The 14492-nt window shown below is 34.5% G+C and overlaps 1 protein-coding gene across 1 annotated transcript; it reads left to right on the top strand.

Moving 5' to 3' along the window:
- Positions 1-268: 268 nt before the first annotated feature.
- On the top strand, positions 269-13883 carry aub (piwi like RNA-mediated gene silencing protein aubergine). The gene is made up of 19 exons (XM_013324155.1): positions 269-402; positions 860-1167; positions 1238-1369; positions 1746-1905; positions 2197-2308; positions 3064-3189; positions 3675-3776; positions 3843-3936; positions 5889-6016; positions 7042-7302; positions 7607-7749; positions 8091-8236; positions 8340-8451; positions 8768-8897; positions 9433-9670; positions 10053-10129; positions 10480-10649; positions 10873-10972; positions 11378-13883. The coding sequence occupies exons 2-19, from the start codon at positions 861-863 to the stop codon at positions 11540-11542; spliced, it is 2703 nt and encodes a 900-aa protein (XP_013179609.1). The 5' UTR covers positions 269-402; position 860; the 3' UTR covers positions 11543-13883.
- The last annotated feature ends 609 nt before the right edge of the window (positions 13884-14492 follow it).

Raw genomic sequence — 14492 nt, forward strand, 5'->3', positions numbered from 1 at the left:
GTGTGATTACCGTTCAATTTTATCCATAGACCTCTATACATGGATAGGCTAAATAGCGTAGTATTTTGTGCCTATAAATCTACGCCATTTTGGCGTTGACGGTTGCGATTGGTAGTGGTGGTGAAGATTCGAACTAATAAAAGAGATAGGACTCAGTGACAGAAACTTCAACAGGCACGTTTAAATCGAAACAACGCAAAGGCTGTTATTTCCAAACAATAACTTATCTATTTATAGAGATCAGTGATTCTATCCAACAACAAAATCAAAATCATTTATTGAGCGATCTTGTTTGTCGGCCATCTGCGTCGAAACAAACATTTTTATTGTATTTAATTCTCTTGTCACTTCTAAAATATTATATTGGTCTTTAAAATTCAGAAAGTGTTACTAATAATTAAGGTTAAAAATTAATACAGACTTAATACATTGTTGAATGCTATGTTTACAAATGATCTGCTAAATGTGCAATAGTTTTCTTTTTACCGTCTCAATCTTTACCTGCTTTCATAAACTTTTATTTTATAGCAAATGATTTATAATTGAATTTTATTTTTCTAAATGTTTGAAATTATTTTATATACTTATCAAATTCACTGGTTTAGGAATATAACTGTCGCCATTTTTGTATTATTTTGCTGAAAGTCCAAAATTCAAAACAAATCATAATTTAGAACTTTTAATATTTTAAATACTGCACGACACCAGGGATTTTTATATTCTTAATACATTAGCGCTTATTATATTTTCATTGGTAATACTTTACATTAGTGAATCTTGCCAAGTTTACATAAAATTGATCTTAAACGATAGGGCATGATCTCGTTTACATTGTTTTTATTGTTATTGTGTTATTTAGCATGTCTGAGCAACGCGGAAGAGGTCGAGCCCGAGGCCGGGCTGGGAGAGGTGGCGATGGTGCCACCCAGCAGCCACGGCGACCTGGCGAACAACAACGAGGCCCGCCGCAACAACAGTCAGCGCCTCCTGGTCCCCGCCCTCAACCGCCATCTGCTTGGGGCCCGCCGACCGTAGCACCTCCTGTAAGGGCTGGCGTTCCCGTACCATCGGTACCAATAGGTCGCGCGTCTCACCGCGGTACTCCAACAACTCATGAACATCCAGGCGATGTAGATATTCAGCAGCGTCTGCAGAATGTTAATATAAGTATGTTGACATTGATACATGACCAATTTTTCTTTTTTTATGCATTGTTTAATTAATTTTTTACTTAAAGGTCAGGCACCTGCGGCCTCGGGAGATGCTCCATCAGCAGGCAGTCGTGGGTCTCGACGGGGCGGCGGTCGCATTTTGCCAGAACAACCTAGTGTGCTGCGAACTAAGCCAACTAATGTTACATCTAAAAAAGGCAAGTTTGGTGTTTGATCAATAAGCATACCTATAAACTGCTAAACTCTATTATATTTGATTGAAAACTAGGTTCTATAATGATATGGTAACATATGACAGACTAGAATCTTGGCATAATTCTGAAATATAATCATTATGTTTGTAGAAAAACATAATTCTTTCTTAGACATGATCTTAACTATTTACTTACAATTCAGTTTTGGACAGGCAGACAGGCCGCTGGCCTTTATTAATTTGTTGAAAATATAGAATATTATTGGCCTTTTCAAATGGGAATGTAGCTGATTACAGAGATAAATATTAGAACTAAGTTCTTTTCACCATATTAATTTCATGAAATAATTGGAGAATTTAATATCTTATAATTTTTGCAGGAAGCTATGGTCATCCCCTTGACTTACTGGTTAATTATTTTGTTGTTGAAACCACACCGCAATGGAGTCTGTATCAATACCATGTTGATATATCTCCAGAGGAGGACAACACTGCTGTTCGCAGAGGTCTACTAAGGATTCACAGCAAAACTCTTGGCGGGTATGTGTTACTACATAATCTACAATCACATAGAATAAACACTAAAATTGACTTCTAACTTGTCTATCTTAATACTGTCTCAATTGGTAATTATTATCTTAGTTTTATAGCCAATAGGTATCTTTCACTATTCTTATGCACAATGAAGGGGCTGCAACACAAGTGCTATTGTTTCATTAAGAAAATTGACTTCCGGAAGGTTCTTCTTTCATCCTTTAATCCATTATATAGCTTTTGCTAAATAGTTTTTGATGTAACTTGTTATGTTCTTTCACTTACATAATTTTATAGATACATATTCGATGGGACAGTTCTGTACACAATGAAAAGACTTCACCCAGAACCTATGGAGTTATATTCTGATCGCAAAAGTGATGGAGCACGGATGAGAATAATGATTAAAGTAAGACTCCATTTAAGTTAGTTAAACTAATTACAGTACATTTTTGATCACGAAAATTGTTAAAAGCAGTTGAGATTTTTATTTGAATTTTTCACATATTGCCACTAAAAATGTAGAATAGTAAACATATATAATGTGAACCTCTGTAACAGATTGTTATTCAGCACAATTCTACAGCATATTTTCACTTCTACATACAAAGTACTTATGGGTAACTGAACAAAAATTAATAACCTGCAGATCAGCTCATGTGTTAAAATGATCAGTGAATCAGCCGAAAGCTCGGCTCAAATTGTACCTGCATAAATTTATGAGTTTTGTTTTAAACTGTGAGATAAAAGGCAGCTCAAGGCTCATCGGCTCAATTGGTTTCAGTACATTGAAATGACCCTTGAGCTGCAGTTTAACTGTCAAATGTATGTGATCTGAATTTTGAGCCAGTTCACAGCTGATTTACTCTTAATATAACATTATTCAGGTCAAGTCTATAAATATCACTTGATTTACACTACAACTACATTTTATTAAGCAAAATTTATTATAATCAATATATTAGGTAAATGAATTTAAAACGGGGTTTTACCAAAACCTTGCATATCCACCTACGTGAGTGGGTTAAACCAGGGATTTGTTGATATATATGTTATCAAGGTTATTAATAATTATATATAACTACAGAAGAAAATACAAATACATATATTTGAAAGAACAAAATACTTTTACTGTTTAATTTAATTGTTGTATTTCACCAACAGCTGACTTGTGCGGTAAGCCCAGGTGATTATCACTATTTACAAATTTTTAACCTTATCATCCGCAAATGCTTCCGCTTAATTCAATTGCAACTTGTTGGGAGAGACTACTTCAATCCTGCAGCTAAGGTAAAAATTTAATTTTAAATTATATGCAAATATTAACCAATTTCATATTTTGTTTTAGTTTTTCCAAATATTTGTGGAGTTGTTGGTTTCAATTTTTTTTTATTTCTGTAAGCTTTCTATATCAATACCATGTGAATTGGTAAGAGTCTTGGTGTCTCAGGAGTTAAAGCACTTGACTTGTTACCTGTAGGTTCTGGATTCGAATCCCGCTATATACCAATGTGTTACTGTACATATATCCGACGTTCTTATCTGAGAAGGAACTCAAAGATATGTGTAAAGTCACTCATCGCTGTAATCAACAGCTTGACTATGGCCTAGTTACTCCGAACTTAGGGTAGGCTCCGAGCCTCTTAGTGGCAATGTATAGTAATCTGATGATAATGAAGCCTTCAATAATCTTAATATTCTATGCTTTAACTTAAAACATATCGAATTTACCAAATAACAAGTATAGTCTTATATTGATAATTGCCCTGTTTTAGGTGGACATCCCGGAGCATAACCTACAGATATGGCCTGGTTACAAAACAACTATCAACCAGTACGAAGACAAGATTCTAATGGTTACAGAAATCACTCACAAGGTATCTAAGTTTGTGATTACATACTTTTTAAATTGAGCTTTTTTTTCATTTTGATTTTTTTTTAAGGTCTTACGCCTGGATACAGTGCAGCAAATGTTAAGAGAATATATCAATACCAAAGGTGGTAACTACAGAAAGATATTTGTGGAAGCAATCACGGGTAAGTTTAAATTGCATTTATCAACATATATGTTGGTTTGTGATGGTAGTATTGGACTAAGACACTAAACATGGTACAATGGTTTTACAATAGTAGAGCCCGCTTTAACATCTTCGCAAAAATTGTCCCGGCTTGCGCAGTGAAATGCCACGACCATACAGAAGACAGGCGTCAAGTGGAAGCAATTCGTGCGTCCCGGAGTCCTAATTTTAGTTCTCTTATCCTTCCCACCCTTTTTCTTATCAGTAAAGGATGGTAAGTGGAATTTCCGGATCAGAGGATGCATGGGAACGCAAAATATTTTCTTTCTGTGCTTCTCCTCCGTCGATTAGACGTAGGCAATGCATATGCAATTGCGTATGTCTATGTGCAACTGTCGCTTCGCTATTTCAGCGATTTCAGGTGGCCGCTCGCTCGTTTGCCACCTTATCATAAAAAAAAACACTAAGTGTATACATTGATGTGTCTATGAATAAGAGTGTCATTATTTACCCATACAATTGTATACAATATAGACATTTGTGCCGCAATTTGTGTCTTAGTCTATTCCTACTTTTAGGGAATGTATAAGAGGATGCTTGGCGAAAACGATTCTTTTTATGTTATACAGTAAAAACTCTTTATTCAATATCCTTTGCAAATGCTGTGAAATAGACTAATAAAGAATTGAAAGTAGACGTTATTACAACTTTGCCTAATATATATTTTTAAATGATATCGCCGCTGTAATTGTTCGGAATTTGACATAAGCCACCTTCGCTGTGATCGGCAACATTATTACTAAAATAATATTAAATGTTGCCACATAGTAGACGTTTCGTCCTTTGGTAGGTGGTGCAGCTTTGTTGTTTCGTCTTTCCATTTGGTATAAAAACTATGATCGACTTTTTTTTATTTTGTCACCTTGAAACGTGCCCCCTATAATCACCGCGAATAAAAAGCTTTTACTGTATTTATAGAATTTTCTATACCAGCTGATTTTGCTGTAAATATTATGTAATACGTTCGTTGTAGCGACATTTCGCAATTCACCCATGGGCCAATGTATTTATTACATACTAGCTGTCACACAACAACTCTGTCCGCGAGGAATTAAAAAAAAATTTTTTAGCCTATATGTTCTTTCAGACTATGTTCTAAATTCGTGTCAAATTTCATCAAGATCAGTTGAGTCATTCCGGAGATATCATCTAAAAAACATTTATCAATCCATTCACCTGAACTTTCACATTTAAGATGTTATTAGCTTTCGCCCGCGACTTCGTCCGCTCCGAATAAAAAAAACAATTATGTGTTCTTCCAGACTCTGTTCTATATGTGTGCCAAATTTCATTGAGATCCGTTCAGCGGTTTTGGAGATACCTTCAAACATCAATCCATCCATCTAAACATTCGCGTTTAAAATATTAGTAAGATTAAGACTTATGTTGCTTTTATTGCGAATGTTATATTATATTAAAATGAAGAAGGTTTAAAAAGCTTGGCGTCCTAGTGTTATTTTCAATAATTAAAATGGTTTTGATTATAATGCTAAACAGCTGTGGAAAGGAGGAGAAACAATACAAGGTATTTCACATTCTCTATCACAGTTTATGTGAATCATATGAATATAGGAAGATGCTTATAGCATGTAATTAGAAGTATAATTATTTGATTGCGCAAATGTTTGTGGGGGGTTAAGCTTAAAAATTTTATCAAGGATACATGTATAAAATATAGAAGTTCTATCTTCTAGATATAAAAGAAAGTCGTGTTACTTACACTAATTATAACTCAAGAACGGTAACCCGATTGGGCTGAAGATTAGTGGTGACTAAACCAGAAGATGAACATAGGATACTTTTGTCCCGTTTACATGGAACATGACATAAAAGTTTTTTTTTAATTGCGCGTGGACGGAGTTGAAGGGAAATGTTAGTATGCCATTATAATTGAAATTTGTTTTCTTTCAGGTCAAATTGTGATGACAGATTATAACAAGAAAACTTACAGAGTTGATGATGTTTGTTGGGATGTCACACCCAATTCCACCTTTAGAATGAGAGATGGTGACATTTCTTACATTGACTATTATTACAAGGTTTGTAATTGAAATGACACCACTGATCTCCATACATAGACTGGCTAAAGCTGTGATATTTTGTGCCTATTTCATTTTCGACATATTGGTAAAACACTGAAGCTTCGGTAGCTGCACAGTGACTCATATGATGTTCCAATCCAACAAGAATTTATAAAATGCTATATCTGTAATAAATTGCTCATTTATGGAATTTATGATAAAAATCTAATTGTTTTTAGGGTTCCGTACCTCATAGGAAAAAAAACGGAACCCTTATAGGATCACTTTGTTGTCCGTCCGTCTGTCAAGACCCTTTTTCTCAAAAACGCGTGAAGGTATCAAGCTGGAATTTATATCAAATGTTCAGGTCTGCGGTCGGTAGGTGCTGTGAAAAAATAAAACTTCTAAGCCAACCCAATCAAAACATACAACCGTTTATGTCGAAAATTTACGCAAATTATCGACATTCGCAATGGAATCAAAACCTACAGGGTACTTCCCGTGAACTTAGTATTTAGAAATTTGGCAGGAAGGAACATCGTAAAGCACAGATAAAGGAAAAATTGCGAAAACCGTAAATTTTTAGTTCCATCATATAAAAAAAATATTTAAAAAAAATTATTGCGTAAAAGGGCACTTCCAGTATGCCTAGATTCTTCAAATTTGGCATGAAGCTAGGTGTTATAGTATACATAATAGGAAAATTCCGAAAACAGTAAATTTTTAGTTTCATCATATAATAAAAACATTTTTATAATTTTGAACTTAATAACCCTCTTCCTCGTGAAGGCGTAGAAGTAATAAATTGCAATTCATATCAAATACTAAAGTCTATAATATCTTTGAGCTGTAATAAAATCAAACTTCTATATCAACGCAATCAAAAGAAAAATCTATTTCATTATATCACTTATTATCTTTAAAATTAAGGTCATAAGTGAACTTTTACTTATACCTGCAAGTTTGTCCGGAACCCTAGAGGCGCGAGTCTGATTCGCACTTGACCAGTTTTTTTTTTCTAAAGAAATTTAATTTGATTACAGAAATACAACATTCAAATCAGTGATCTTAAACAGCCACTGTTGATATCTCGGTCGAAAGCTCGCGACATTCGCGCCGGCATGTCTGAGTTTGTGTACTTGGTGCCGGAGCTGTGCCGCATGACAGGCCTCTCCGACGCCATGCGAGCCAACTTCCAGCTCATGAAGTCATTGGCCGTTCACACCAAGATTGGTCCCGATGTCCGCATCAGGAAACTGCTTGATTTTAATAAACGTTTCACTCAGACTAACGAAGTTGTTGCGGTGAGTTATACTTATAGTCAACTAGCTGTGAACCGCGACTCCGTCCGCGGATTTAAATAAAAATAATTAGTAGCACATGTGTTCTACCAGACTATGGTCTCTATATTTGCCAAATTTTATTCAAAAATCCGTTTAGCCGTTCCGGAGATACTTTGAAATTCACATCCATCCATCTAAATTTTCGCATTAATAATATTAGGAAGATAATAATGAAAGAAATTGGAATTTCTTCAACTACTATTATCAGTACAAACTTTGTATACTTCAAAGTAGTAACTAATAATTAAAATCTTTTTATATGTAGGAATTGGCTACTTGGGATATGAAGCTTTCCAACCAGTTGCTGAGTGTCAAGGGGAGACAGTTGCCACAGGAGAACATTGTGCAAGGCAACAACAAAAAATATCCTGCCGGTGATACCACTGATGGCTGGACCAGAGACATGAGGTAATCTATGTTTTTACTTTCACTTATTCTTTATATGTAGTAGCATCACTCAGTAGTATTGATAAAAGATTGTCTTTTTTTAAACATTCTATTTAATTTTGTAATATTTTTTTTGTGAAATTTGTGAGATAAATGATATTAGATAGTAAGGCTTGCTAAAATTATATAGTTACATGAGAAATTGTGGACTCCCAGTTTTAGCTAAAAGGAGTTTTAGAATGATTAAGAAACGATCATATCTCTTGTTCAAAGAATGGCAATGTATCTGCAGTTCCTTTAGTATTGTGGATGTCGATGGTTGATTGATGAACGTAATATAAATGTTATTGCCTCTTTTTTAGATCAAAGCCCCTACTGTCGATAGCAAATTTGCCATCATGGGTGGTTATAACGCCGAGTCGCCAGCACCAGGACGCCACCAGCTTCGTCAACATGATCATAAAGACTGGCCAGGGTTGTGGCTTCAACATGCCAAGACCTGAAATAGGTAATTCTTGTAAAAAAAAATTGAATCAAAGGCATTGATTATGATACCTGAAGTAATTTTAGCATATTTATGTAAATTATTGCTAAAATATTTTATTTCGCAGTGACAATACAACGCGACGGGACATCCGAATATGCGGAAACGTGCGAGGGAGTAATTGCAAGGAAAAATCCCGCTTTGATACTCTGCGTTCTAGCCAAAAACTCTGCAGATAGGTTTGTTTTGGTCGTAGTCTATGATACTTAAATTAGCAATGATACTGGTTTATGTTACTACTCAACATGCGTTATAATGTAGCGTCAGTTAAACATCCAATTTTTTTTTGTCATTATTTTTACCTGACTGATAAAAGGGTAATGTTTTTCGTGCATATGTAAGTTAATGTATAAATTCCACGACCTTGAGCCTTAACGGCTGAAGATTGTGACACCTGTTATTCAATTCGTCTTCTCTGGATTGTTGTATTACATCGGTATAATACATGTGCAATAGACGTAAGAAAAAACATGTTTTATAAATGTTGACTTTCAGGTACTCAGCTATTAAGAAGAAATGCACTGTGGACCGCGCGGTGCCCACTCAAGTGGTGTGCGCTCGCAACATGACCGCCAAGTCTGCCATGTCCATTGCAACCAAAATCGCTATTCAGATTAATTGCAAGGTAATTTTAATTAAGTTTTTTCGTGATGGAACTTCATACTTGAAGAAAAATTCAAAAATTTGCGTAAAGTCAAGATAAAGGCTCAGAGCCTATAGACTTAGCGTAGCTAATTGGAGCTGTTTATTATGTAGGCAACCTTTAGACTACTGATCACAAATGCTTATGAACTGCAGTGGTCTTAATATTTAGCGAAATTAAGTGCCCACTTGCTTATCCGCTTTTAAAATATATTTCACTGCCGCAATAACCCATTGGTGCGCATATGCAACGAATATAATTTCATTAACAACTTGGACATATATTTAGTGATAGCTTAACATCTTTTAAAAATTATTTAAATTATAAAAATCATGTATATAACCTTTTAAGATTTAAAAAATGCAACTAATGTAATTTGTGCATGCCTATAATTGGCATACATATGCAAAATGTCTGTGTGAAATTTTTTAATCCTATTATTTTATATGTATGCTGTTGAATTGTCTTAATAAATAAGTAAAACATATCTAGTTTAATAATAATCCTTATATTCTAGCTCGGAGGTGCTCCATGGACGGTGGAGATTCCGCTGAGCGCACTGATGGTAATTGGGTACGACGTGTGCCACGACACGCACAAAAAGACGAAGAGTTTCGGTGCATTCGTGGCGACAATGGACCGCCAGATGACGCAATACTATTCCGCTGTAAACGCCCACACCTCGGGGGAAGAGCTCAGTGCGCACATGAGCTTCAATGTCGCCTCAGCACTCAGGAAATTTAGAGAGAAAAATGGTGAGTAAACATGTCATGAAAAGATTTATAACTTTTAATAATTAAACTATATTTTTTCCGTCTGTGCGTAATTAAAAAAGGAACCAGAAGAAACCAGAATATTCCTATAGACGACTCCTGGTGCTATCTTCCCACCAATTTTCAGAAAAATCGGTTCAGCCATTCTTGAGAATAACTAACACGATGTTATTATTATTGTTGGTCATGACTTTGCTGGCGTTGTCTATAAAATATGTAATTGATAATGGATTTGTTTTCTATCTGACATAACGTGAAAGCGTTACTATCTTAGTAGTAAAACTTTACACGTGTTATTTCAAATAAGCAATTTATAACGTAATTGCTATGTCATAAGATGATTTTTGTTGTATTATGATTTAAGGTACCCTGCCTTCTCGCATTTTCATTTACCGCGACGGCGTTGGAGACGGTCAAATTCCATATGTTCATGGACATGAGGTATTAATAAACACAATATTACAATCGATTTTAAAAATAACTGAATCAGTATTACAAATACAGTATACTAGCTGTGGCCAGCAACTCTGTCCGCGCGGAATTAAAAAAAAAACTCAATAGCCTATGTGTTCTCCCAGACAATGTTCTACATGTATGCCAAATTTCAGCGAGATCCATATGGCCGTTATGGAGATACCTTCTAACATACATCCATTCGCATTTATAATATTAGTAAGATTAATATCTTAAAGTTTATAGACTTTCTAGAAATTTCTTGCTTTTTTGTAACGACGTTGTACGAAACGGTATGATTTCTTTTTTATTTATCACGATACTGAATATTTTCTTAGGTTGGTGAAATTAAGAAGATACTCAATGAAATATACGCCGGTGCTGAGGTGAAGATGGCCTTCATTATTGTTTCAAAACGTATCAATACACGCATCTTCCTGAAAAACGGCCGCGGAGAGAACCCGAAACCGGGAACTATCATTGACGATGTTGTTACGCTGCCCGAAAGGTAAATACTGATTTTAAAATATATTATTAAAAAAAAATTGCCTAACCACATCACATCTTTATTGACTCAAATATATCCAATAGATGTAAATTTTAGGTTTGATTGATTGAAGTTAATTTAATACTCCCACCCATTCAGAAAGCTACTGGTATTTTTTCACGAATGTCATGTTAAAAAATTATTATTTGTTTTAAAAAATCATAATTTTATGTATGTATTTCAGATATGATTTCTACCTGGTGTCTCAGAATGTTCGAGAAGGTACAATTTCTCCGACTTCATACAATGTTATTGAAGATACGACTGGCTTTGACCCAGACCGAGTAAGTATATCCAATGCTATATTATATATAATATATTTATATATAATATATTTTCACTGCATATTTCCATTGTTGTCACATTTATATATATACACTAGTTGCCGCCGGCGACTTAGTCCACTCGAAATTGAAAAAAAAAGATCATTATAAGCCTATGTTCTACATCTATGCCAAATATTAGTAAGGTCCCTGTCGCCGTGCTAGAGACATCTTCTAACAAACATACAAACATCCAAAGATTTGCATGTATAATATTAGTAAGATATCAGCTTCTTCATTCTCTTTAGAAAATCTGACAGTATGTAATTTTAAAACATGAAATAAAATTAAAGAAATCTTTAAATATCATGATTATTAAACTTTTTGCTATTAACACTAACATCCTAACTGATATTTTTGTTTCAGATCCAACGTCTGACATATAAGATGACGTACATGTACTTCAACTGCTCGAACCAGGTCCGTGTGCCCGCGGTGTGCCAGTACGCTCACAAGCTGGCATTCCTCGCAGCCAACAGTCTACACAGCCAGCCTCACTACTCTCTCACAGAGACGCTGTACTTCCTGTAAATTTCATGTATTATGACTGTTTATAAATTTTAAGTATACCTCTTTTCAAATATCTTGGCGGCTCAAGGTCACCTGTGTTCCGAGCCGAGAAGATATTTGAAAATCTCTATAACATTTGATTACCCACCGGGTCTACTAATCTATTTAGTATAAGATAACGGACAACATGGTTGCTTTATTTTTTGTTGTACTTTACTTAACAGCATCATCTAAATGTACGGCCATTTATAGGCTACAAACTGCATTTAAATGTGTTTAAAAGTCAAAGAGAGTTCCTTAGTATTTATTCTCGTACTAAATCTACATTAAGAGACATCTTAAGGCCTTTCGTACACGTGGCTACGTAAATCTTGGATACCCGGCGATTTTAGTATCAGCGACTTATGCAAGATATGTGTCAGTGGTATACAGGCACGCATCGCAAAAATGTTGTATTCGTCGGGAGACGGGAGCTAGGGATAGCCAGTCGCTAGCTACTGGTTAAAGTCGTCGCTCCAAAAGTTGTCGCGATTTTCAAGATGGCGGAGCAAATCTACAGATGTAATTTCATGTCAGTTGTGTAGTTGATATGACCGAATAGACGGCTAGCGTCAAAGATTCATTGTAACGATAATATCTGAGATGAGATGTATCTTTTTATACGAAGGGCTAAAACCTTAAACTCGTTTGAGTAGTTCCAATCTTAAGCGATCTTATTTTGGAAATATTGATCGCCATGTTTATAATTCTTTATTACTTAATACATTTCTTTAGGTTATTAGAAACCAAAGTATATTAAAATATTAAAAACATAATTTTTCATTATAACATTGGTAGCTAACCTCAATTCTAATATACTATTAAATTGTTGGTGTACTTAATTCTTAAGACAAAATGTAATGCTTCATTGTCTTTGGCTGACGATTCTATTTAGATCGATGCGTCATTTTATAAGTACATATAAAGTACAGTTAAATTACTCTAGGAGTGAATGAGTCTCCATTTTTTTTATTTTTTTTTACATTTTGATTAGTGTAGAGTGACTGAGTAAGTATTTGAGGTGCATTTCGTTGATTGTTTTGTAGATTAAGTCGATTATTTCTTTATTAATTTTAAAATGCTCAGTTAAGATATAAAAAAGATAGATATTGATGTGCCATTGAAAATGACTTACCGTGGGTTTCTGACAACAAAATATCTGTATAAAATATTTAGTCATATCTGTCTTTGATCTTTGACAAAACAGAGTTTTCAGATGTTTTAAACGGAGATTTTAGACTCAGGAACCCTCTGTTAGATTCTAATAATTTCATAACTTCAGTAGAGATATAAGAAAGAGGCTATCGCCTATAATATTCGACTTTGTTCTAGCTTAGGTCCTTCGTATTCGAAACTGCATTTTTGATTAACATATTTTTATATAATTTTACTACTGTTTTGTACTAATTGTAACTTTGTGATTAATCATACCTCTCGCAAAATAGTCAAACTATAAATGTTCCGGACCTCAAATGGTTGCCATATTCGGCTGAAAGCTAATTTTGTTATGTTTTTAGTAATAGGTCTAAATAATTTACAATGTAAACTCTTTATAAAAAAAAACTCATTATTAACTATTTTAGTTATTGTAAGATACCTATAGTGTGTATTTAAGATAGATTAGTTTGACAGTTTTAAAAAGAAAACCTTTTTTTTATTTTGGAAGTAAGAAAACTGTCTAGTTATTTTTTTATATTTTTCACAGCATTTAAAGGCCAAAGTCAATACGTGAACAAAATTTTTAAAATACTTGAAAAAGAGATTGTAAAGAGGTGTATTTTAGATTTTAAGAACAACCAGTTGTGGTTAAACACTAGTTTATTCAATATTAAAAAAAAACTATTTTTTCTTTATAGTTTAAGGAGTTGTCTTATGAAGAGTTTACATTGTATTTGATATCTTGTAAGTGAAGAGCGATATCGCTCGTCTTTTTACTATTAGCGACTTCTTTAATTTGTTATGTCGACCAGAATAAATATGCAGTAACGTATGATGTTATTGGGCTTCCTTCCTGTCTTAGAACTGAGTCGATAAGAAGGTGATATGTATTCATTCCGGATAAGTTGGTACTAAAAGTATCTTAAGCAAGCATGATGTAAGGCTTAACACAGACGGGCCACCGACCACAGCCACCGGTGGCAAACGAATTCACACGATTTTTCATACGTTTTGTTACTGTAGCGTATGAAAAATCGTGTGAACCGGTTCTCCCTGGCCAACGGTGGCCCGTCTGCGCCCAGCCTAAGCTGTTTTTTTTTGTGGTTTTTTTTCTGGTCCCAACTATATTTTCAATTGTCTATCAATATAAGATTTAACTCTTGTCTATGTGTGTTTTATTTTCAAACCCTTTTACGTATTTATATTACCAGTCGCAAAATGTTTAAAGGATTGCTATTGGCCAGTAAGAATTTTTGACACAACATATTTAGTTCTAAACAAATATTGGTCGGAGTGAACGACCCTTATAAAAGTCACTAGTAGACCAGATTTTTTTTTTGCAAAGTCGTAAGATGCAAATTGCAGAGAACTGATAGGACCACTTTGTTGTTCGTCTGTCTGTCTGTCACGACCCTTTTTCTCTGGAACGCGTGAGATATCAAGCTGAAATTTATATCAAATACTCAAGTCTACTGTCCCTTGATGCTGTGAAAACAATAAAAAGCCAACGAAATCAAAAGATACAGCCGTTCACAGTAACATGACTAAAATCGTAGACAAGCGATCCTCGGAAAAAAGTAAACTGCTACTGAAAAAATTCTAGAATATTGTACCTAATACTTTTACTGTTCTACATTTCTGATTTTATATAGTTTTGAAATATAATTATACCTCATAAAAGTTAGCACGCAAAAGCTACTTATTAGGCCTAACCACGAACTGAAAACGCCGAATCGATTTGCATGTTTACATCGCCGCTGTTCATGGCAACGCT

The sequence above is a fragment of the Papilio xuthus genome, unplaced genomic scaffold (assembly GCF_000836235.2).
Source record: "Papilio xuthus unplaced genomic scaffold, Pxut_1.1 DF828952.1, whole genome shotgun sequence".
Classification (NCBI taxonomy): domain Eukaryota; kingdom Metazoa; phylum Arthropoda; class Insecta; order Lepidoptera; family Papilionidae; genus Papilio; species Papilio xuthus.